We start from the raw sequence: 27,702 nt of genomic DNA on the forward strand, positions 1-27,702 counted from the left end.
ACGATCAGCTGACGCAGCGACGAATGTTTCTCGACGACGACACTCGGAATCCAGTGGCGGCGTCAGTGCGGCCAACGCTTGTCCGTCATCTGAGAGGAAAAAATGTAACGTGAAGTCGTAGAACATGTTCTATTTTGAAGTTATGGTACGTACACAACAACACGTAAAGTGGTTAAAGCTTTGTGTTTTGTGGAAATACATGATAAAACGTAATTGATTATTCGTGTTAATTTCACTCGATTAAAAAATGAAAACTAATTTGATCAACGTCCCGCTAATATGGTCAAAAATAAATGGTTTTTGTGCCACGTTACAATGATGCCTATGTGATATCTTAACACGATTAATTTTTAAATCTTACGTTAACGAAATTAAGTAGTTTTTCATGAGTGTTCGTTCAATCATTGTATAAATTAAGGGGATTGCAAGCGGTCGGCTTTGAAGGGGTTCAGTATAGGCAATAATTTTAGTGCATGCATTTAAGCCGTACATGTGCATGAGTAATAGCATTGATTTTCTAGTAAATTACAAAATCAATGGTAATAGTGATCATTAGTGTTAGTGCACCTCATCTTCTTCCTCTTTTTCATGGCTTGGTCGCTTCATTATCGCAATACTGTATAAGTAAAATAATAATGTTTATCTGTATTCTGTAATCACGTTATTGTCAGATACAGTCGATCAGTACACAAAAGGATATTTCAAACTTCAACCGAAAAAAAAAAAGTCGTCATTGGACTTCGTACGTATCCGTTATCTTATTGGAAGCAAATACCGTGATTATATTGCCAATTTTAGAGTGTGAAATAGCTATACGCCTAACAAAAATGAAGGTACTTCCAGCCATCTGATTAAAATAATAAAAATAGGCTTGTATTTATAAACAAGTTAATTTTTATTAGTCGGAGTATTTTTAAATTTTATTAAGATATTCATACAAAATAAAACTATAACAATTTTTATTTATTTGTCTATATTCAATTGTAATTAATTAAACTGTTCTGATTATTGAAAATATTTATTTTTGCAAAAATTGATTGACTTTATTTTAACATTGGTTGCTGAGTAATGCTGTTTATGAATCCTATTAAATAATGTAGGTAATAGATATTAAATTATAAGCTGTTTAATATTTATTTTATTAATTCAAATTTACTTTTGTCGCTACTAAGTTAAGGTTATGTGTGTAGGTACGTGCAGTACAGCGTTTGTGTTTTGATAGACTGTATGATTATTCAAATTCATTATTTTCAGTAATATTTTCATCCAGGAGCAAAACATCAATAATTGATAAAATAGCTACTCCTGACATATCAACTACCTCATCACTGTTATTATAGTAAACATTTTCTTGCATCAGATATTTCTACGACTTTGTTCACAAATATATTTAAATTGAATTTTCTTGAAAAATAATCTTTCTTATTGTTAACAGTATAAACTCTACAATAAAGCAAAATACACATAAAAATGAAAGTACAAATATATACAAAAATTACTTTTCGCAAAATTTGACCCATTGTTAGTGGTTGTATGTAAAATTTTATTGTTAATATCAAATTCTGTGTAAACAGCTTCAATTTTTTTAGCTAGGGCATCATATATGTGTTTCCCTATTAGTCATTCAATTACTAATAGGCAAGATACCAAAGAGTTATTAATCCAGTAACCAGTAATACTAATATAGGATCTGAAAATAAATTTAATTTAGTTATCTAGTTACACTATGATTATGAATTATGATTAATAATATGTATTTAAATTATTTATATTTTAATTAACAAATTAATTTAATGAATTTTCTATTATAAAATATTATAGTTATTATAGTTAAAAATAATATAATATGAACAAGTATTATGTTTAGATTATAATACCAATGAATACAAATTGTAAATAATTAATATTATTCACCTCTTAAATATAGACCAAAAATCAGCTATTGTAATATGATTTTCTAGACTCATATTTTTTTTTAATATTTTTTAAAATTTATCATGTGTGACTATCAAGTAATTTCATCAATGTAGGACAAATTATTACTTTTAGAGTACCCAGGGTATTTTTGCACTAAAAACTAAAAATTATCAGACTCTACCAATGAAAATGGCAAAAATTGATTCATTATCAATTTGTTAATCAATGTGTTCAAGTTCACTGAAAAAAAGTATTGATATTAATATTTTTATTTTCCATAAAACTTTGTATAAACACTTTTAATTCCTAAAATAAACTTTTTCACTCTATTGTTAATTTTTATTTCAATTAAATTGTATAGTAAATATACTACTTTACAGATGAGGAATATGAAATTATAATAATTATCTAGATAATTTATCTATATAAATTTATCTATATAAATCATCTAAATAATGCATAACACTGCATTATCCAAGGCATTATCATTATTTAGATAATAGAAAAAATTATTATTTTACTAATAATATATTTTGTAAAAATTCGCCTCTATTTTTTGTTATTAGATACAATAAAATGAAATAAAAACAATGCAGTGTAGTTTTGTTATTAATAAGCAAACAGAGAGTGTATGAGTAGATTTGTAAAATGTAAATTATGCATATTCTTAGAATATTAACTTAAAATTATTGCACTTTGTTTAATTGATATAGGTGTTATAATACATAAATTATACTTCCATAATAATTGTTTGTTTCAACCACATTCATGGAATTCTTTTATACCTACACCGCCTACATTCTCCATGGAAATAATTGATACCTACATAATTACATAGTGTGTCTGATGTCATATGTATAAAGTTTATATTCATTTTAGAATGTAATATAGTACAAAAGTATACTAAATATTAGGTATATTTTAAGACCAATGTTATTTATACATTATTTGGAATTTATATTAATTTAACGTAGTACAATTAGAAATCAATAGAAATGTATAATAATTATTGTTAACGCTTAAAATCCAAAATAAATTCAAAATGAATAAAAAAAAAAATAATGAAGCTTTCATAGCGTAACAATATATTATATAAATTGATAAAGAATAACACATAAATGCCACTAATATTATTTCTTTAAACATATTATAAAATATTGTATCAAAGAGCTTATATTTGTAGACTGCTGAGAACTAGGGGGGCCAAGCCGAGGGTTATCAAAATGCTTGTAACAAGTAGGTATACTTCTTGTTCCTCGACTCTTGAGAGTTCATTAATATTAAATTACTACTAATTTATTCAATATGCTATTGTATAATATATCTATTATGAATATAATTTATATTCGTTCCTACTGTTACATGGACATGCGCATTGTGCACTGTGCTTTACGGTCGATACATAAAATGCGGCATTTGAATATGTAACCTACATGATGTGGAATTATTATGAAAAGAGGTTGGGGAATAAAATAACTTAACTAGTAACTACGTAACTAGTTACGTAAGTGCTGAGAAATAACAGTGTAACCGGATCGTCCGATCGCGAATGTTGTCCGTTTATTAATAATTACTTCATGTGCGTATTTTATGTGTTTCACGTGAAATGACGCTTGACTTGAAAAAACTCACTCTATTAGTTTGCTTGATCGTGGCCATTATTTTAGGTGTCACAGGCGTATATAAATACGGACCAAGTAGCCTTGTGGAACAAGATGCCGCAGTCACCGAATCCGGACGATTTGCAGACCCTTCACTTAAATATGTTGCCGTGGTATGAGTATAGTTTATCAATTTATGATGATTTAAAAACCATATGTAACTATTAAAAGTGAAATAATCATAAGAACAAAAATCCAGTAATTGAAAATGAACGTTTACGTTGGGGGAGGGGTTATTTGCCGGTCTAATAATAGAAAATGTCCTGTTTAGTAATAAAATAATTTAATATAATTCGAAAAATATTGGCTATTTTTGTGTAAATGTGATGTTTTTACGAAAATATTTTTATAATCGCATTAAAGTTAACATTTATCACTATCCAAAAGAGCAAATATCAAATACAACAGTAAACATTACAATTTATGATTGAATAGTGTTTATTAAAAATTGTTATAAAGATCACGTCTGAGATGAGTCTGATAATATATTATTCATTATATTAAAATTTAGAAGTCAAACTACTTATGAAAATCATATTTACATCCTTTCTCTTAGAAAGTAAATATTGTTCTAACCCAATGGCATAGCGTGAAGTGTAGTCTGTAGTTTAAGCAATCACCAAATATTACCTAATCTAACCAATACCTCCATCTATTGTTCACCACAAAACGTTAATATATAAATATATGTATGAGTAAAATACAAATATTTTTTAAATTTATAATATTTTAAATTGTGATTAATATCTGTTTATATTTCATTTACTAAAAAAATTTGTTCATTGACTGTTATTGATGAATATTTATGTTTAATTTTAGATTTTAAGTGAAATGAAGAATGCATTGATTTGACCATAATGTGTTTTATTAATTTTTTTATTTTTTGTATATTTGTACACGATTTTGGCCATAATAATATCTACGATCATCAAAAGGTTTTTGGTAGGAAATGGTGACAAGTTAGTCCTTTTAGAGTAGTCATGTGTTTAATTTCTCAACAGTTTTACAAATAATTCAGAAAAACAGAAAAATAATTATAAAAACCTTCAACCAAGATAGGGATTCGAACTCGATACCGCTTAATATTTTGTCGCAAACTATAGCCATAAGCTGCCTAACGCACGTTTAAGGAAAAATTTCTTGTCAAACGTCTCTCGAACATTTGTCGAACATTTTGTCAAAGATTTTATTAATAACAACAAACGTTTGTTCATTATATGTTTTCCAACAGTCATGACTATGACTGATCTAAAACAAATCGCATGCTTCATTGGTGCTGCTGCATTTGTTATAATGAGTAAGAAAGCATATTTTTATAGAACTAATTGTTTGACTTGGAAGTCGGTAAATTATTTAACATTGTGAATAAAAAATACCATTCTCTGTGTATGGTGTCACGCTCAGAATGATTTTCTTATTAATTTAGATAAAAAAATTTATATTATTTCAATAAATAATACTACTTACATATAAAAGAATATTTATAAACACGATAATACCTCATTATCACCCTATAGTATGGAATACCATACAAAACGTTATTACATATTTAAAAATTAATATTTATATTGATTATTAAATTTTAATATAGTCTGTTGTCACGTATTGATACTTCATGATAATAATATCATATTCAAATACGAATATATATAATATATTTTTCAATAAATATTATCATTTATAACTTGTAATTACTTATAACTAAATTTATAATTATTTAAATACAGGTACATCGGTATACAAGTACAAACATTTCTGTTTAGAATATTGACAAATGGATAGGTTTAAAATCACGTCTACGTCAAAAATTCGTCCGACAGATATTTTTTAATTATTTGTTAGGTGTGGACGCAGACTAACTATAAAGGAAAAAATGTTTTCAAGTATTTTCATAATATTTCCTTTTTAGCCAATTAAATAAAAATTAAAATGCCATTTTGAAAAAATGTTAATTTTTAATACAAGATGACACCGTCTGAACACATACACATTTTGATTAATATAAATTAGAATAGCGGAATTGCCACTTTAGTTTATCAGTTACTCTGCACGTATATATAAATAAATACATACATACACAAACTTGTTTATCAATCGAGTGGTTGATACTTCCAAAGCATGTATTTGTTTTTTAAATTTTCAATAATCGAATAGTTAGAAAAATTACTATACACATAGCAGTTTATCTGATAATTTTAAATTTGTGAACAAATCAACAAACCTATCGAGTCTAAAAGCTTCGTAGTGACTTAAAAAGTTCCCAGACTACTTATATTAAGGGCCCCATACACGATCAGTTTAACTATGCAGTTTATCTGTGTAAATAGCCAAATATAAACTATCCAGTGGTGTGTAGACTACTTGAAGTTTTTTTCTCAGTTATATCCACAGTTCTTTGCATTTTCTAGTTCAGTATAATACGAAAATCGTTCGGTTATCGCAGTGTACTGTTCGTGTTTATAATAATGGGTAAAAGAAAAAAAGAAAATCAGCTGTGTGTTGTTTGATAGTTGCTTTTTTTTTATGTGATGTGTATGACACAAACTATTAGAAAGACGAGACAAGACTGTGTGAGCTGTGTAATTCCTTGAGCTAACTGCACAGTTTATGGGTACAAAGTAGAACTTATTACACAGGTCAAAAACCTGAGTAAAAATGAACCAAAACTTCACAGTTAAATTTATCGTATGTGGGACCCTTTAGAATTTTATAGGTATTTTATGATTTAAAGAAACTTTAAATAAAATGTATTTAAATTGCATTTGTATAATACAAAATTACAAGCATTCGAAATTTTCGAATTAAAATTAAATTTACCATATTAAGAAATTTGATTCTACTACTATATCAACCATCCTTAAAACTATGAACTCTTTCACATCCTTTTCAACATTTAATCATAATTGTTTTTTCGAAAGCAATGTTATAATGGCTTCAAGTTTAAAAAATTAATACGTCCGGCTCTGTATCCCATCCAACCGTGGAGTTTCACCCATTTTATATTTGTATCACATATAAGGCAAGCAATGTCTAATCCGATACAATTTTAGTAGAAAATACTTCATATCGAAAAAAATGCTTACACCACAGAATACAATTAATGTAATCATACTTATATTTTTTTATTTAAAAGAAGAAGATTTTTACAAGTCTCACTGTACTTTATTTTTAGAAACTGAACTTAAAGAAGCTATAAATAAATCTTAATAATTCCAAGTTTTGGTATTTATTAAAATACCAAAAACCTAATTATTAATGTTTGTGAATTAAAAAAATCCCCATTCGCTATGCAATGTGCATCATATTTGATCCAATTATGTTAATTATCAATTTATTGTGCATTATCTGTTCTATAATATTATGGCTGGCTTCTAGATAGTCAGTAGATAAGATAAGCAATAACAAATGTACATTCATGTAAAGCTGCGTCCACACGTAAAGAACATTCCTCAAAACAGTGTTTTACAACAAAGTTATAATATAACTTATATAGATGTTATAATATAAAATATTATATAATTTTTATAAAAATGTTATGTGCTAACATTTGTAAAAATATGTGTTGTATAGCAAAATTTGTTTTCCATTAATGACAAAAAATATAACAGAAAAATTAAATAGCATATATAATTAGATCCATTTCAAGTATAAATAATAAGACAATTTTAAGTATAAATAAGTATAAATAATTGTAATCGTATCTTGTTTACATTTTTTTACATACTTTATGACCAACTAAATTAATTAAATAATCGAAATTAGTACTTGGCATCCACAATTTTTTTTTTTTTTTAATTTTCGTCCCTACGGAGTGCATCGAATAAGGAAACATAACATCCTAAATCGTCTAAAAGTTTACTACTGCTATATTTTTTTCTATTAAGTAATAAAAGGTGAATTCAACATTTTCTCTTAGTTTTTTATTATTATTTAAGTGTAAAATCACATGTGCTGCTGTAATGTAATACGTATCAGTATATTGCTTCCTACGAACTTAGTAGTTAAAATGTACTTATTATGTTTACTACCTTTACTACACGCTGTAATAAAATAATGTACGCACAACAATCAAAACCACTAACTATGTAAAAGTAAAAACTTAATGTAAAACTGAATTGTAAAACAACTTGATAATATTAACAGGGAAAAAGCCACGCGCGAATTACAAAAGTAATAAGGAAAAAACTGAAAATTACAAAACAACACCATAATGATGTGCTAATCAACAAAAACAAGGGCAACATTTTGGTAAAAACAGTCAAATAAACAAAGAAGAAACTAACAATGACACGATTAAGCAATAAATAAAACACCCTTACATTTTAACATTTTGTAACAGTGTCGAACCAACTACGTGATCCGCTACACTGCTACTCCAATAAATATTATCACGGGTCTCATAATGTTGTCCAAAATTATATAAAACAATGTAACAAAATATTTCAATTTTATGTAGACGCATATGTTGGGTTAGGTTAGGCAGACCTTAAGTTCGGGGCATGCCCGAGAAAAATGAACTAACTATGTGAATAAGAAAGCAATCCCCCCCAATCAACTTTTATTACATTTATATGATACATAATAATAATTTATTCTATATACTAAATATGTTAATAAATATTTGATATGCACCTCAAAAAAGTGTATATAACTTATTTGTTAATAATTTCCATACTTCATTCTTCTTTGTAGAACTATAACAAGCAGAATCAAACGGAAAGAAAAATAATAATTATGGCACCGATGTTGTTGCATTTGCAAATTTTCTTCTACTGATCCAATTTACTGCTTTTTAGTACCTAACTTTTAAATGCATTGTGTGTAGGTACGAATAAAAATCGAAACATTTTAATTTTAATCAAATTTTTCACAATTTTCGACATACTTTCAATTTTGTTGCAATCTTGTTAATTTTACTCATTTATAAAAACTATTTTAGCTATTTTAGTTTATTTTAAGTACGTTCCGCTCACATCAACCGACGTAAAACGATGTTTTTCGAAGTATAAAAACTTACGGGCTCCAAACCGAAAAACATTGAATTTTGAAAATTTAAAAAAATTACTTACGTTTCAATACAACAACATTTTTAACTATATATTTTTTTATATTTCATATATACAATGTATATTATACATGTTTATAAATTGATATATGTATAATAAGTCAGTGATATACAATATATTAATTACAATAAGTTAATGACAGATAAAATAAACGTAATTTTTTAGTGCAATTTTCGGTATATTTTAGTGCAATACTGCAATGAATTGTACTAAGTTTTTACTACTATAACATCTGTGGCCTAAAAATAATTTAAATGTATTATTTTATTATCAGTATATACTTATCACATTGATGTTGACCATAGTAACTATTGAATACAATTTTTGGGTAGTGCACAAATACACCCACACACCCCATGAGCACAACTATGTGTGAACATACATGCCATTATAACATTCGTTACATATAATATACTCGTGTATTTTGTTATATAGTATAGCAATGTTACATGGCTTAATACGCATCCTTATTAATAATGATTAACATACAACGATAGTGGATTAAAATTTCGTCACGCCACCATATAAAAAAAGAACTGTCTGAATTTTCTCCGTTGTTAAACAATCGGCTACGGCACCCTTAAGCAATTGATCAAATATAATATTTTTATTATATTTAATCAATGATAAAATAATTGGGAATATAATAATTAATCATAAAATATTAACATTACATATGTATTATAAAAAACGCTCTCCATTGTGGTGGCTAAAAAAAATTTATTTATTTTTATTTTTTAAATTTATTTCTTCCTCACTCAGAAATAATTCAACCTATTGCATATTTAATTTAATTATCATTCGATTTACCAATAAAAATTACATAAATTATATTTAACAGGTGAAATATAAAATAACGGTTTAGAACGTAGGTGGTAGTCATCGGCCGAAATAGTGACTGGCATGGTGTAGTCAATGGTGTAAGTGATGGCTTTAATGATTATTATTACAGAAGTCCGCTAGCCATAAAAAGGCTAAAAAGAAGGGTTGATCTATGGAATCAGAATATAAATATACCTACTTGTAACCTATATCTATTGTTTACCACACTCACAAATAGTAAAATTAATGTTTCTATCGTCACTTATAAAAAAGTAATTATTAAAAAATAATTGAATGTTTATAATGACATTCAAATAATTATGGTTTGAGATAAATTTTTTCAACAGTCGATGACAGTCTCATATTGGAAGAATCATATTTACGAAATCAATAAGCTATTTCGGTTATTAATATCATAGTAATATCATAAAACATATGTAATTATAACTACCTAACTTTTCAAAGCTTTCGACACCGATCACCATCTCGGCAGAGAATTATTATTACATCGAACTGGAAATCCATTATTGTCCAAACTGAAGTCCTATCTCTCTGGTAGAAAACAATTAATTAAAGTCAATGTGACCGTTTCCAATTTATCACAGATAACTTCTGGAATATCACAAGGTGGACAGGTAAGTCCGCTCTTGTTCAAACTATTTCTCAACTTCTTAGGAGCTCTGTTATTATCTAATGTAAAAATTTAACTATATACTATTGATAATAAAATATTCCTTAACATTAAATCTATCAATCACGTCTAAATTTACCAGACCAAATCAATATTTTTTGTAAATGAACGCACCGTGTAAGAATTAGCTTTAAATTAATAAAGAGCATATTATTTCCTATTACAGAGCCGCGAGATCCTGCTCTCTTATCCTCTTATTTTATACCCTGAATTAAATGCACTGTAATATATCACCAAAATTAAAAACTCCTCTAATTTAAAATTTAATCGCCACATTAACATAGTCTTAGGTAAAGAACTAAATTTTTTTAAGTTTTATCAAATGCAATACTCAATTTTTTTTTCAATCAGTTTCCCACACAGCAATTACATATACTAGTATTTTACTACGCTCCAAGAGACACTTCTATTTTTGACATAAAGCTCTTGGTTGCTAAAAAATTTACTGATGCTGAAAAAATTAAAAATCTAGAAAATCTATGAAAACCAGGTAAGAACTCAGTATTTCCTTTTACTCAACATGGCAAACCAATTAAAATTTCAATTTGGATGGTTAGAAAATTGAAATTGGCTAACTTATAGTAAAATAGAAGACGGTGTTTACTGCAAATTTTGTGTTTTTTTTTCCAAATGTTGAGGTGGAAAGGGTAGTCAGCTATTAGGCTAGCTTTGCACCGCAACTTTTAACAAATGGAAACACGCTTTAGAAAAATTTTCTACACACAAAAAACTAAATACCATCAAAGTAGTATAATAGGTTTTCCACAAATTTTGTCAATTATTACAGGAAAATCAGATTATGTTTACCATCAAATACATAAATCTGAAAAAATCTAGAAAGAAAATAATCAAAAAATAATAATCTCTGTGATCAATTTGGTAATAGTGTGTGGTAAACAAGGCATAGCTCTTAGAGGTCATCGCGACTCTGGACCACTGAATATAGATGAACCATTAATAAATGAAGGCAATTTTAGGTCATTGTTAAGATTTTTTTTTAAGGCTACTATTATATCTGGTGATGAAAGTTTTAAGTTAGTCAAAGAAAATTGCAGTAAAAATGCTCTATATATCAGCTGGAAAATTTAAAATGAAATAGTTCATATTTGTTTTGATATTATAACTTCAAAAATTGTAAATAAAAATAAATAACACTACGTTTGTTTCAATTATAACTGATATATCAGGTGTTGAACAATTCACTTTATGTGCTCGTTATTATGACGTAAACGAAAAAAATGTGTGAGATTTTTTTTAAATTTTTCCTCGTGAATGATATTAGTGGTCAATGCTTAGCAAATCTTATTATTGCTGAGTTAAAAGGCTTAAATATAGAAATAAAAAATTTATGGTGTCAAGTTTATGACTGTGCTGCAATTATGAGTGGAAATTTAAATGGTGTCACAGCTTTAATTAGAAAAGAATATCTGAGTATCTGTAATATCTGCATTATACATATATTATAGTGCCCATAATCTCAATATGTCCGTATCATATGCTTGCAATATTTAAGGAATAAGAAACACTGGGTACTATAGAAGCGTGTTACAATTTTTTAAATACTCCGAAACGAACCCTAACCTAACATTTTTTTAATATACATCTGGCCGAGTTGAGAAAAAAAAGAATCTGTTTCAAAAAAAGAAAAACTTAAAAGATTTTACCCAACTAGGTGGCTTGAACGTTATAATTCAATAGAAATGTTTAATGAATTTTTCCCTGCAATTATTTTTCGTTTGGAAGAAATGATTACGTGGAAAGATATTGATATTGATACATCGAGTAAAGCTAATCAACTGCTTATAGCATTGCATCGTCTGGATTTAATGAAGTACTCGGTATTCTCAACTATATTTTTCATTATACGCGGTCTCCTTGCAAATATTTACAAAATTAAAATATTGATTTGATAAAAGCTGTTGGACATATTAATCTAGTAAAAAATCAATTAAGTTGTATTAGGGCAAACGCTACTTCTGAATTTAACAAATTATTTGCTGAGATTAATAAAAGATTAAATAATTTTGAACTTACTATTGAAATGCTTAAATTAACTAAGCGTAAAAAAAACCGAGCTAATATTCCAAATAAAGATCCTGAAGAATAATTTAGGATTAATTTATTTCTACCATTTCTTGAATTGTTTGTACAACAATTAAATGATAGTTTTGTTAATCATCAAAATATAATTTGTGGATTTCAAATTTTAATTATAAGTTGTATATATATGTATATAAGCTATTGCAAATACTTATCACACTTCCAATTACTTCATGTGAGGCGGAGATATCATATTCCACACTTAAAAAAATCAAAAGTAAAAAATTCCACATCAGAAATAATACAGGTATTAAACAGATTAGCTGCTCTCAGTTTCCATTAAGAAGTAAGTGTAATACCTGAAGAAGTAATACATAATTTAAGTTATAAAAAACATCCCTTAGATTTTATTTCATAAATTCTAAAAGTACCGTTTTACTATTATTAATTATAATTAATACTTATTATTATTTTTAATTTATAATTTACATTATAATTACAATATATATATATATCAATATATCAATATAATCAAAAAATAAAATAATAATTAAATTTGCTTGCTACTTTAACTTACTTTATTATATTTGTGGACCCCTCCTTAAAAAAATCCTGGTTGCGCTACTGACGCTCTCTACTCAAATATGGAACTATCATTTAGCACCTCTAGTTATCAAAGAACAGAGATCATCTTCAGCAAGTTTAAAATAAATTCTTAGTTTATGTAACATTGAAATTAAAGACCCCAATTATTTTTCTTGACTATACTCCTATTAAATATCTTTTACATATTGACACTTTTCCTCACACTGAATACTAGTAGACCAACATTTCCTTAGATCTCTTCTTCCCAACTCTATAGATGCTCCAGAACTTCTTTTTGTCATACATTTTAGAGTTTGTTCTCACACTATCAGAAATCCTTTTTTTTTTCTTCAAACGAACTTAAACATTTCCTGTGGACACAAAAATCATTCATTACTTACTTCAGATATTTCATGTCTCTAAAATAAATTTCTGGTGATTGTAAACTGCGCTCAAAAATACAGGTAAACACAAAATCACACATGTAAACTGCGCTCGAATTTTTATCAAATGTAAAAATATGACATGTAAACTGCGCTCGGATAAAATGCCAGGTAAAATACTTAATTCGTTACAGACATATAATATGAATAATTAAAAAAAATATAATTTTAAAAAGCAAAATAAATACAAATATTACAAATAATAACATTTGGTGGATACTTATTCCTCAATTGAAATTCGACCACTATTATATTTATTAATTAAATTTTCTAAGTTTTCACACTTTTTTTTTTTTTTGTTTAGAGTTATGGAATTTAAACGATTCATTCATACTATTTAGTTTAATGTATACTTCTATTTGAATTTCTTTTAACTTTCCTATGAACATGAAAATATTTGGATAAGTTATATAAAATCTACAATTAATATGAGAATGAAAAGACTCACATACATTTGTGGTTAAAGTTGTCTCTGCTGATACTTGAACCCATATTTCAGGTGAAGCTGAGCTTTTTCACTTATAATTACGTCTACCAAATAATCCGCAAATCGTGTCACTTTTTCGTCGTCAGGCTTTGATTTCATTAAATAATTGACAAAATACTTCCTGGACTTAGGAATGGTAAGCCGTAACATCAGAGGTGGATTTATCTTTTTTACGACTATAGGCACCAAAAATTTGCTGCCCCTATATAGGCGAAGAAGTTATAGTACCCCTTCCGAAACACCTAATCTAAATATTAAATATACAAACGTATGAACATTCGTTTGAATTTTTAGACTATTTTTTTCGCTTTAATTAATTAGTCTACTTTGAAAAAATGCCATTGGATGTTCCCCAAATTTTAATAAAAACAGATTTTCATAATAACAGCATAGGATTATTAACATACATTCGAATTAGTAGTATAGTGTGGCAGTGGGGATATTTATTTTTCCCCGAAATTCTGACGATAACATATTAACAAAATGCACCCATTATTATACAATTATTTTTCGTAAATATAAAGTAAATAATTTTCCAATTTTTTTGGCATACGTTAAATGTTTTCTAATAAAACATTACAGAATTAGCCGCCCCTAAACTTTGCCGCCCTAGGCAGATGCCTACAGTGCCTAATGGGAAATCCGCCTCTGCGTAACATTGATCAATCAATCTTCTAATATCACCATTTTTATTTTTACAGTCATTACTTAAACCATTTTGTTGGATACTTGAGACTGTACTAAATGAAAGCAACATACATAGAGACTTTAATAAGTCAAAATGTAATAAGTTAATAATTCGGGCGCAGTTTAAACTATACCTTTATAACATTTGGGCGTAGTTTACACTATACTTTTTAACATAGATAAAACTTCGGGCGCAGTTTATGTATGCCCTAAATTTCGAATTCCCAAGTTGTGAATTATCAATTATACTTTTAATATTTAATTATACGCTTAATTTAATAGTCGTGTAAGAATACATTAATTATTTATAATTAATAATTAATATGTAATTATTATAAATATGTTTTTTTTTTTAAATTTACTTTAATTCATATTGTACCCGTATATCTACAACGGCTTGTATATTGCCATATTGGCGTATAATGATAAATAATTAATTATTAATTATTAAATATTTAAATACAATAATAAAATATAAACTTCTTCTATATATTCAAACTTAAAAAATATAATAATCCTTATACATAACAATATATCAATATTATACTAAAAACCCATAAATGTAATCACTTGCTTATTAATTGAGTCTGTATGGAATAACTCCATGCAATAATAAATTCCAAATCTTATACCCAAATAGATGAAAGGATATAAATTAGGTTAAAACAAATCGTCGTCTGTAAAAATGTGTTAAAACTATTGGGCATGCGAATAAAATACTATTCAATCCTCACAAGAATGTCCTAGAAAAAGTAAAATTAGTTTATTATTGTAATGGTCTGTAATTCTTTTTATTATTGTTAGTTTTAAATATGCTTACAGATATTTCGTCATGGGGATCGAACTCCAGTATTTAGTTACAAAACAGATATCAACGCGAATGCTTTTCCCGAAGAAAAAGGAGATTTAACAAAGGTAAAAATAATTGATATAATTTTATCGATATTTTTATTATTTAATTTCAAAAGAAAACTTTAAATTTATAATCAAAGTTTTTCTATTTTAATTTAATTATGATAAAAACATCCGTACAATTTTATGATCATGATTACATTTGAATTAATTAATTTAGTATATTATAATTTATAATGTATTTAATATATTACTTCAGTAATGATCAAATAATTTCACCAAAAGAAGGATGGAAGTCTGATACTTTAACATACGTAAGCTATGATTTTTAAAAATATAGAACTACTTATTTTTATAGGATAAAGATATAAGGGTATGGTGAAATGAAGTATAACAGAATAGCTGACCTTAACTAAGTAACTTGTTCGATCATTATTTCTTGAACAGGTGCCCATGTCTCAGTTTACAACATTACGTTTGAGTTCATCAAGGAATAAAAGGTTAATGTAATTTAACAATAAAAAAAGTAGATATGTATTAATGTAGGTCATATAATAAAATAACATATTATGTAGGTAGCAGCAAAAGAAATGTGTAAAATTATTATTTTTTATTTGGTGATTAATTTATGCTAATAAGCTAAGTTATGATATTGTGTAATATTAGAAGATACATAAATATACCGTAGAGATATTAGGCACAATGATACACACAGTGGTGGATTCAGAGGAGCGGCACAAAAGCACATGCCCCCCTGTCAATTTTCTATCGACAATTTTTTTTATGTTACTACGAGTACCGTTTAAATGAAAAATAAAATAAATAAGAACGATACTACCTATAAGTATAATAATTATTTAAATTTAAACTGGATAGATATGTTTGCTAAAAAATATAAATGAAGATTTCAACTCAACCTATAAAACTATAAAGTGTGAGAATCTATAAAGATATTTTTATTTATTAATGCTTACATACATGAATAATAACTTGCCTATAGGTATAAATTATTATCTTGGTGTGTGATATTATGTAATCAACATTATAATAAATATATTAAGAATTTTGTTTAAAAATAATAATATGTACTATTAATTATGATTAAAGAATCATTATAAAATTTAAATGTACCCCCTCTATCAAAATATTCAAGATCCACCACTGGATAAAAATGTGTTGAAACAATAATATTTTATGAATTTAAAACTATATTCGATAAAAAAGTTGTTGGTTCTTGATCCTGTCCAAGGGAATGATTAATGAATGTGAAATTAAAGTATGTTTTTTATATGCTTTGATAGATTTTTATTAAATAAACTTGTGTGTATTTGTGTTTATACGCATTTGAGAGATTTGAGATTAACTATAAGTATTATGTTTCAAGATCATGATAATCTCTCAACCCTTACCTAATTTCACAACTCGATCAACTCATGTTTTACTCACACAATATACCAATATCTCAAAGTCATGTCATAAATAAAATATTTTAAAATATATTCAGAAACTGTTTAACATATTTCTACATTTATTTTGACTCAAGAAAATATTTTTATTTATAATATTTAAGAAAAAATTTACACTTTTCCAAATATTTAAAACTACTTATCAACTGATAAACTATTTTCCTTACGTATGTTTAACGTACAATTGTACAGAATGAGGAATTAACTTAAAACTTATAAAATTATTAAATTGTTTTTGTACTAATTAATTATATAAATTATATTTATATTAGAAGAAAAAAAATGAGAATAAAAAACAATAAAAAAACCCATTAATATATTAGTATAACGTGTTGTAATTTCTACATACATATTGTTAAATGTTAGAAAGGAAAACAGCACATGTATCAAAAAGGAAAATTTTTTCGACGTTTATACAATGGATTCATAAGTGATTTGTACTTGGACAGTGAGATAATTATCAAAACTACCAAAATGAAACGAACATTCATGTCAGCAGCATTGGTTTTAGCTGGAATGTATCCTCCAAAAGATTATCAAAAATGGTCGGAATTGGAAACAGTATGGCAACCTATACCGATTTCCAATGACTCACCGGAGAACATATCAGTACGTATATACGTTCACTTATTATTTCTAAAATCATACAAAATGATTAACTTATGCGTTCACGATTTTCAAATTATGTAACATATTTATATATTTAAAGTATACATTTTCTGAACCGTTATCCGTCAGTATGGTAATATAAGTATGAGAGACTCAGGACAAATGTAATATGTTGCATTTGATTTCATATTTAAAAAAAAATTGTACAGATATTTTATTTTTAACACAACTATTTGATAAAGTAACATAATATCTATTAAATTATACTAAAAATCTGATAAAATATCAAACCTTGGCAATAAATTTAATTTAAACAAAAGTATTACAATTTTCCTCAGGTCTGAAACAATTGTAAAACAACTTGAGATGAAATCTAACACATCCTTTAATTCCATTTTTAAATGTAACTATACAATTTAATAAATCAAAAATCAAATTTTATAACCATAGAGACCACAATAACATATATATGGTTGATGTAAGTTAAATTTAAAACAAAAATATAACTCCAGACAATGGGAACCTATACCAATTTCATGGTTTTAACTTTTTTGACTAAAAATAATAATTTATAACTACTTCTTTTTACAATTTTAAAATATTAATACATCAATTAGGTAGGTAGTTAACACAATATCAACAAATACCTAATTGCTTTATAGTATTCACATACACATGAGCTGTGAATATTTGGTTTGTACAATCTTCGTGTGCCCAAAGTTTACATTTTTTTTACTGTCTCTATATCTGCTATTACAGTTGGTCGCTTAGCACATGCCAAACAAAATTTTTCTTCTTCTTTATTGTTATCGCTATATCTACTGACTTAATTTTTATAATTTTTTTTTGATTTCTTAAGTTTTTTTTTTTGCTTTTATTTTTTTCAAAATCTGTTTATTTTGTTCATTAAATTTTGTCCTTTTTTCAATCTTTATTTTTTCAGGTGTATCAATAATTACTGCACTTTTTCCTTTTCTTTTTCTTCCTTTATTTTTCATTTTATCTTGTTATGCTGCTTTCGAATCAGGGGCGTATTTTAGGGGGTGACGAAGGGAGCAATTCCCTCCTCTGAATCCGTATTTAAGGAATCGATTATACGAGTATGTGAAATACACATTACAAATTTTTTTAATGTGGATAATCTTATAATGAAATCATATTACGCGTGGCTGTGAATACTGAATTGGGCTTTTTATCGGGTCCATACTTAGAAAAAAATCAAATAAAATACAAGCGTAAGTTTCAAACCGCATACAGGTATTAAAAAATAACTACACAATAGTCGATTCTAAGTGGATCCAACATTAGATTAAAAAAAAACCACAAATATTAATTAATTACAAAAATTCACACGATTTAAATATTACCAAAATTTTACTTGTAAATTTTGAGCCTGAATTAAAGATAAAATTTGAGTCGCTCTTGTTTCGAATATGGTTTAATATGTTACTGATATCTATTATCGTGTTGTAATCAACCACAGTAATTTAGTTATTATTGCCCCCAAACAGAATTTATTTAATAAATGCAATAACAATTGTTGAACTCACCTGTAAACTTACTTAATTATAGTTAAATCATAATCTACAGATATGTAATATTAATAACATTAAAGAATTATAAATATATTTATATAATCTAATAGCGTTATACTACAAATGAAAAAAAAAATTCACTTTTATGTATCAAAATCAATTTTACATATTATTTGGTTAACAATACTCGATAATGCCAAGCTTAACAGAAAAACATAACAATTTGGACACATGATACATGTATAACCGATTATTATTATTATTTGTATTATTTGTGGAAGATTTAATATAAATTAAATAAATATTCAGTCTTGGAATAAGGCAAATATTCAGCCTGTTCAATTGACCCATGTTATTTTTGCTCCCGGTTTCCTCTATTAATAATTAATATTATTTGTATAGCTCTATGACAGCAAGAAAACATGTCCATCACTTTATAAGGAAGTTCAAAAGGTGTTTCCTAAATTAAAGAGTCGTGAAAACGAGCCCCAAATATCAGAGTTACTCTCATATTTGTCGGAAAAATGTGGAAAACAAATTACGACTGAAAATTTACCACTACTATACGATCTATTTTTAAGTCAGGTGGATTAAAAATGTTTTTAATATCATCCCATTGTTCATTTTTAAGTATGACATTATTTTATTTCTAAAGATGGCCAACGGTTTACAACTACCAGAATGGATCAAACCTAATCATATTCAAACAATCGAATCAATCGTGTCATCCAAAGAAATTTTAAGATTTATATATCTAAATAAAAAAATACAAACATTGTACATAGGTAATAAAAATATTTGGTAGTAAAAACTAATCTTATAAATTAATAATTATTTACATAAGTCAATCAAAAACACAAAATATTATCATTTTATTATTAAATATATACTATGTAAGGATAATCTTATTTTTAGGTCCAAGTTTCAGATATTTCCCAATATTTTTTTGCGCTAGAATAATTTTATTTTTAACAATTTATAATCAGAAGTTAGTACTTAGCTTTAGTAAGTACAAATTCTAATCCAAAAAAAAAATAAATCATCTCAAAAATTTAATATTTAAAAATCATAGATTTTACTTTATTTAGATTAATATGATAAATCTATTGTAAAATGTTTCCTATAGTTACAAAAATGTCTTGCTTGATGTATTGTATTAGAAATAAAAATAAAAAATATTGAAAAAATTATCACTTTTTTAACCATAAATTGCATTTATTTTAAACAAATAACTAAGAATCTCTTTCATATTATATTTAAGCACCTCTGCTAAAAGAAATAAGCTTGAACATGGAATTACGATCAAATGACTCCAACTTGAAATCAACAAGAAAAATGCATCTTTATTCAGGGCATGATAACACCGTAATGACGGCTTCGGGTTATCTTCATAGTGATATTATCGGATCTGTTTATTTTGGTGCATCACTACATTTTCATTTATACTTTGATAATACGAATGGATATACTATAAAGGTATGACAATTTAATTTTTATCAATTTAATTAAAAAGAAATATGTTGAACTACTGCTAAAGTCATATTCTAATATCTTTTAAATAAACAAATTTCAAATGCTTATATATTTTAATAAATAACTAAATTATTGAAAAATATAATAATATTTTTATATAAGTTTTGATATTTTATTTCACTTTTGGTTGAATTTATTTTAAATTAAAAAAGTATTAAGAATTTTAGAAAATGATAGTGTATACAACCATATTCCTTTTATTTCGTAATAAATTGTTTAGTAAATTGAATTATGATAAAGAAATAAAATAAAAATAATGAAATTATTTTTATCTTTGAATATTATTTAAAGTTTTTAGGTTTCATAATATTCACAAATAAAAACACATTTTTAGAGCATGCAACTGTTAATTTACCTGGATTTTTTTTTTTTTTTTTTTTTTATTAAAAATATAAGCTATCAGTGGGAAAATTAGTGACACAAAAATATTTTAATACATTTTTATTTTAGTTATTCTACTATGGTCGATGGGACGATGAAAAAGGAGAAGAAGTTCCAATTCCGAGTTGTGGTAATCCTTGCAAATTACAAGACTTTACAACATTTATAAATGAAATTTTCTCCCCAGAATGGGGAAAAGAATGTCAGGATGTATAAATTTAATAACATACATTTTGCATAATTATATACAAAATAATGTGTTATACCAACAAAATACTTATATTGTGTCATATGAAAATTTTCTTATCTTCCTCGATTCTAAAATTGTAAGTTTTGTTCTTAAATAGTTCGTAACTTATTATTGTGTGTAATTTATTATTTAGTAACAATTAATAATTCATTATTATATAAGGAACTGGAAGAAATTAATTAAGCTTGTAAAGCAGACTGGTGTGCAGTGCGTATTGTGCACGTGCCAAACTCGGTTGAATGTTTGTATTACATAAAGGAAGGTCAAAACCCAAATTTTGTGTTAAATTTAATCTCTTGTGTCTCAATAGTTAGTTTAATTTGTTGAGATATGATATTCATTTATTATTTTATTATGATGATTATAAGTTATTACCACAAGTATAATAAGATGACATATATATACACAATATATATTATACATATAACATTATTGTTTAAAATATGAATATGTGTTTTTTGAAATATAAAAGCTTACTTTTACGCCCTAAAAAATAAATTCTTTCCTTAGTAAGTTTTATTATGATGAAATTTACTCAAAAAAAAATTTATTTTTAATTTTTTAAGGACATTTTCATGGTAAAATGCTTTTTTTAAGGGCATTTTTGGCTGTTTTTAGTGTATTGTCGTATGAATTGTAATACAATAATGCCTTATAATCCCTAGTAAAAGCCTATATAATAATAATAATAGGGCGATGGTAACTTGTGCCACCAATAGCACATATAATTTAGGTGGAAAAATGCATACGATAAGAGCATATTGTGAATCAATCAATAATCAATCACAATCGACAATGGTGCAGCAGTCGGTCAGCAATGTAATACATTCAGTACTTTCATTTACAGCAATGGCTCTCAACCGGGGTGATATGGTCGCAGTGTAGGGGAGAGACGAAATCTCCACGGGAAAAGGAAATAAATAAGAAAATAATTAATTTTAATAAAATCATTTTACTACCACAACTGTCATGTAATTAGCATACCTGTATGCTGTACCCCTTGTATCTTTATATTATTTATATTTATTATTTAGATCCGATAAACACGTTCCGTATTATTATTAACGCGTAATCGTTGCATTATAGATTATTTTATCGATTTAACCAGGATCGTCAGTCAGTTATTTTGCAGTTACTAGATATATAGTATTATTATAGTACAGATATAGCAAATACATGGCACGCGAAAATATTTTGTGGGCACGTGAAAAGTTTTACTATTATATATTATATAATATAAATAATTAACTAACCAATATTATTATTATGTACCTAAACTAACCTTTTTATACTAATACATTACAATTAAATTATAACAAAAATTATAATCAAATTATAATATAACAAAATATAATATTTTTAATATTTTTTTCATGGCACGCTCAATAAAAAAAAAAAAAAAGGGAATTTTGGGCAAGCAGTGTTCAAAAAGTTTGCCATCCCCGTTATAGTATATTATAGCTCTACAACTCTAGAAGATAATATAAAACTCGGTATTTCCACCATCAGCCCTTGACTTCCTCAACATTGTAAAAACTATTAGGGACCAATTTCTCATCGTTATTTATATAAATCATTAATATTTTTTCTCTTTTTTATTTTTTTTAGTTTGCAAGTTTAAACTTTAAAATGTCTATGTTTATTGAACCCTACAACTCAATAAATTGTTGGTGTACTTATTATTTTTCTGTGTACGGTGTTTTTTTTTTTTTTTTGTTATTTCAAGAATAGAATAAGTATTCTAAAATATACAATTAAGGTTATTTATTATTTTGATGTTAGGGTGACGCGGTGTTTGATTCTAGTGGCTAAAGGTGACATGAATGAGAAAAGGATGAGATCACTGTTCTACAGCAAATTTTCCATTGCCGATATCTAATAATTGTTTTGAGAATGTGTCAGTGTATGGATCTTGAAGCATTTGAACACGCATATTTACTTTTAGCTATAGTTGCCACAATGGCGATGATTCCAAACAAGCGTTAATCTCATCAGCGTACGTTGAACGTAAAATAACAGAAAGTGTTATTATTTGATCGCATTTTTGCGAAAATTAGCGAAATGAGATATGGTTTGACAGTTCCACTTGGATTGACTACATACACTGGGTCTGAAATGTTTGATTTGAATAAACCTGGGCACGCTTTAACTAGTGTTCTTTGCTTACGTTTTTTTTTTTTTTTGAACCCATGTCAAATAGCGTGTTACTTCGGAATACAGTAATGTTAATGCAAAGGCACTAAAAGTATCCGCACAATTACACAATTCGAAAAATTCGTAAATGTAATTTTTGGTGGATTTATATCAAAACCAAATGCTGTCCAGTTTGCAAAAAATACTCGCTGTCCGTTCTCAAGATGTACGGCTAAATTTATAACTGTTGGGTCTCATCCATGAATCGAGAAACCAAAGATACGCCAGACAGCTTCTTTGGAGCTGATGTACCTACCAAGTTCGTAGAGAGTTATTTCATCGTTGTTATTCAACAGAGGAGTATTCACATTGGTATTTTCAATTCGAAACACAGCTATATCACTACCTTTATTCACATACATGCAAATGTATTGTATATTTCTATACAATAGATTAAGGTTAGGCATTTTGGTTCGATGTTACATTAATTGCGCTTTGATAATATATTCTATGCAAAACTTTTGCATTCGCTCGTTTTACTATCGGATAAGCACAACAAAAAAATATAGGCTTGTTCGATTACGAATGTAGGTATAATACAATTTTTACTTATGAATATTATAGAAAACAGTATACTATTAATGGAACGCTAAATAGCACGGACCATTAATCTGTTACCTTTTTACTACGATTGAAATCCAATTTGGAAGCTTGCTACTTGCCGTATGATGTTAAACTCAGAGTTCATTCATGGCGACAGTTGTTATAAGAATTAATTACATATAATAAGATATAGACTGTAAAATTAAGTTACATAACTGTTTTGTATAAACTAAATTAAGAATAATAATGATATTTGAAGTGTTATTAGTTAAAATGTTATTATGTTTATTATGTTAAAATACTTTTAATTAATTTAATTAAAATATTTTTTTTTAACCGGCAATACACACGCCACCTAAAAACGCCATTAAGCAATAACTCAGGTGGTGGATCGCCATCATTAATTGAAACAATCAAAACACGACAAAAACATTTTAAGGTGACTACGAAACAATCCTCATCTTAAGATTAACCTCTTACAAAAAGATTTCTAACTTGACCTAACCTCCAGTGATTTAGAAGTACCTTCTACGAAGGCTAATGGAATGCATTTTGGTTAGATCAATGCTTCTCGAACTGCGGGCCAAGCTATATTACTGGATGTATGAGCTTTTACTGCCAATGGCGGCAGGCTGGAACTGAAATAGGTCATACTTTACAAATATAATAATACTCCAGGCTAAGCTTTTATTTATTTATATATTAATACAATATTATTAGATACATATTTCTAATACCTCGTTTGATGTACGTATTACGTAAAGGAAAAAAAATTGATAGTTGATTCTGGATTTTTCAAAGTTCCACACACTTCTCCGTCACAGCACTTCCGACGATTACCATTATCACGCCGTTACATTACCTTTTTCAAACTAGTAAACTCTTACTGTAAGAGGTTACTCGAAGAGTTGTGTTGACCGTTGGTGAATGTTTGCTTAATGTCTTGTCCATATATTTTCGTTTTGATATTATTCGTTCTCGTCTCAGATAGCATCCGTGGTTAACATCATTATATAAATAAATATCATTGGTACCATGTATTTAATTATAGGTATTATAAAAGTGAGTCAATAATAATAATAATAGTATGAATAAAAATAATTATTATGTAAATATTGTATTTAAATACGCTTAGTTGTATCGAAATATGTATTATTCTATTCTATTTGCAACGGACTATTGAGGCGATCGCATCTCATGTGGATTTCCCAGATGTGCAGTGAAAAATGTGAACACGTAAGCCTATTAAATGGATGAGGGGTTGGTGGTGGTTTCTATTTTTTAAAGTCATCTCTCGCCCGGGAAGGAAAATTATCAATGACCGTATTGGAACCAAAAAAAGTGACGTGTTTAGTAGATGCAGCTATTAATTACATTTTTGATCACGGTACATTGAAATGTTTGTATAATTTGGTACTATAACTTGTATACACTGTTGTTTTATAAAAACATAATCACTTTTTGAAAGAAATGAATATCTATGGAGATATTTTAATTGGAATATTACTATGGGATGTACTGTACATTCGGAGCTTCCTTATTATATTTCTATTTTTCATTGTTTTAGGTTTCATCTTTATTTATGTACAATTTGAATGTAATTTGTTTGCTTCCATGTATTGGCATAATGTGCATAATACATACAATATAATATTATTTTTTTAATTATTAATTATTTGGAGTCATACAAAGAATATTATACATACCTGAAGGCATAAATAGGAATGTGGAGAGGAAAGGGGTGTATATACTTTACTACTAATGGTCACAATAATATATTATAGACACCACGGGGTTGAATGTGACCTGTTTCCCGTGGTGCTTTGCAGACGTCGAATTATCACAGGAGGGCGGGTTTTGGCAGCCTTGAGAAATCTCGCCGGAGATGCAATTCGCACGGTGATCCACCGACTGCATTTCCCGACGACGGCTGTTTCTAGCCTTCCTGGTATTTCTTCCAGTAAAATCGCCTCGCCACGAATTTGAAGCATTCGTATTATATTTTCGCACGCTCAGAAGTATATCGATCATGTCTATTGTTTGCCGAGACAGAGGAACGTTGTCCGCATATCCGGTGACTGAGTAGCTTTTCAGTTTTTCGTACACTTGTTTTGGGGCATCAATAACCTATACATAATAACCCAAAATACGTTTAGCATAACATGGTAGGATTTACCGGAAATAACCGGTAGTAGTATTGTACAGGTATTAAGACCCATGAACGTGAATAGAACAGGGAGAGTTAGGAAAGCATAGCGCTCAAGCTCTCCCAAAGGCCTAAGAAATGAATGTAAAGTGAATGGAAGACAATACTTTGTTTTCGAAACATTTAGAATTATTATTTACGTTCATGGCTACGACGATAACAATAATAAGTCACAATGCCGTGCATAAGTTTTGCACCGTTCGCACACAAAAAAAAAAAAAAACATGAGAAATATTTCAACAACAATCAACAAATAGAAAAAAAACAGAATCATTACTTATGGTTATGCTTTCAATGACGTATGTTATATAATTAATATTACTTTTTCAAGTTTTGGTGCGATTATGGTCAGTAAAACGCAGAGACATTCCAACGAATGCGCGTCGTGTATCTGCATGAACATGTCGATGGTACTCATTACGGTTTTGAACATTTGGTCCCGCATGAACAGTTCACCCATAAACCTGCGAAACACGTTGCGTACAACGATTAAAAAAGGTCCATATACTGCTATAATAATAAGGATTTCAATGTAAATTGAAGTTGTTTTCCGAATGTCACAAGGTTCGTTTCATATACCGGTGAATTAAAAAAATAAAACATTTAACAATTAACCTTGAACGCTTAGATAGATTTTTTTTTTGTAAAGAATTTTTTTCCTATTTTTTCGAATATTCAAATCCGTTACTAACACTTTCAACTCGATAATGTTTACCTGCACGTTCCATGCATACGGTCACGAACGTTTACGTCAAAGCTCTGTTCCAATCGCCTTGGATCCTGAGGCTGCAGAGCCGTTCTTATATACGGCAATACGCCGGCTCCTGTCAACACTTCCTTGCAAGATCGTATCAGCTTGATTTTGAACGCGCTTGACAACCCTTGACGTATGAACCTCCTTGAGCCCATACAAGCTTCTTCGATCACGTGACAACACATTGTCGCGTATATGACGCAGTTTTCGGGCTCGTCAATCGCCTGCAAATGGAGAGTTAAATAATGCCTCATAATAAATAATGAATTATTAAAAAATAATTAATAATTGAAACTATTTAATTTAAAAGTGGGAAAACGCTAAATATGTTCCCGACGCTACTGTACATTTGACACAACACAATCCGTGATCATCTTCAAGTAAAATCCATTCACGCGGTCCGCTTGTACGAGTACATCGAAAAACCGTTCGGCGCTTTCCCGAAACGTGTCCCATGTGACATTTTTCAACACCGCAGAAGCTCTGCTGACGTACTCGTTTTTCTGCAAACAATGTAAAAATGTAATTTTTGGAGTATTAATATCGACATAATGCGATTACAATAAAAGCGTTTAATTGTTTCACAATCAACGCGACGGGACTTTATTTCTACTACTATACGCTCGTGATAGCATAACAATTTATCATAGTATTTTTGCATTAACTCAACATAAACTGCGTTAATTCGGTATGATTATTATCCAATACATCATGCCACTCGAGGTGGTTTCTAATTACCTTGTATGGTTCGAGGACATTGCAAGATTTCATTGGCTGCTCATTAAAATCGATTACGGGTAACTTCGTGAAAAATGGTATGTGGTTCATAGTTTCCGGAGGTTGAGTGTCCGATTTTACGGTAGGCTCGATGATCTCATTTCGACTCTGTGGGTCACATCGTTGATTTTCACTAACCGACTCTTTTCGAGCAACTACATTTTCGTTAGTGACAAACGCTTCTAATTCGTGCAACAAGAGCGT

General features: G+C 27.8%; 2 protein-coding genes across 5 annotated transcripts; one reads left to right on the top strand and one right to left on the bottom strand.

Annotated features, from left to right (window-relative positions):
• Window positions 1-31: 31 nt before the first annotated feature.
• LOC112681845 (lysosomal acid phosphatase-like) lies at window positions 32-21,300 on the top strand. Of its 4 annotated transcripts, none has more exons than XM_025552170.1 (8): window positions 665-742; window positions 3,585-3,691; window positions 15,222-15,314; window positions 17,084-17,326; window positions 19,264-19,446; window positions 19,517-19,646; window positions 20,123-20,337; window positions 20,845-21,300. In XM_025552170.1, the coding sequence occupies exons 4-8, from the start codon at window positions 17,099-17,101 to the stop codon at window positions 20,989-20,991; spliced, it is 903 nt and encodes a 300-aa protein (XP_025407955.1). In that variant the 5' UTR covers window positions 665-742; window positions 3,585-3,691; window positions 15,222-15,314; window positions 17,084-17,098; the 3' UTR covers window positions 20,992-21,300. The 4 variants fall into 4 exon arrangements, 3 of the variants coding, with proteins under 3 accessions (XP_025407954.1, XP_025407955.1, XP_025407953.1); XR_003148435.1 differs by lacking the exon at window positions 665-742 and having other exon boundaries at window positions 3,421-3,691; window positions 20,845-21,101; window positions 21,188-21,300; XM_025552169.1 differs by lacking the exons at window positions 665-742; window positions 3,585-3,691 and adding an exon at window positions 32-145.
• A 4,219-nt stretch (window positions 21,301-25,519) lies between these two features.
• LOC112681811 lies at window positions 25,520-26,939 on the bottom strand. Its single transcript, XM_025552125.1, has 3 exons — window positions 26,683-26,939; window positions 26,290-26,431; window positions 25,520-25,888 (listed from the first exon to the last, which is right to left on the bottom strand). The coding sequence occupies exons 1-3, from the start codon at window positions 26,904-26,906 to the stop codon at window positions 25,520-25,522; spliced, it is 735 nt and encodes a 244-aa protein (XP_025407910.1). The 5' UTR covers window positions 26,907-26,939.
• Between the last annotated feature and the right edge of the window lie 763 nt (window positions 26,940-27,702).

The sequence above is a fragment of the Sipha flava genome, unplaced genomic scaffold (assembly GCF_003268045.1).
Source record: "Sipha flava isolate LNK unplaced genomic scaffold, YSA_version1 197_pilon_pilon, whole genome shotgun sequence".
In the NCBI taxonomy this organism is placed as follows: domain Eukaryota; kingdom Metazoa; phylum Arthropoda; class Insecta; order Hemiptera; family Aphididae; genus Sipha; species Sipha flava.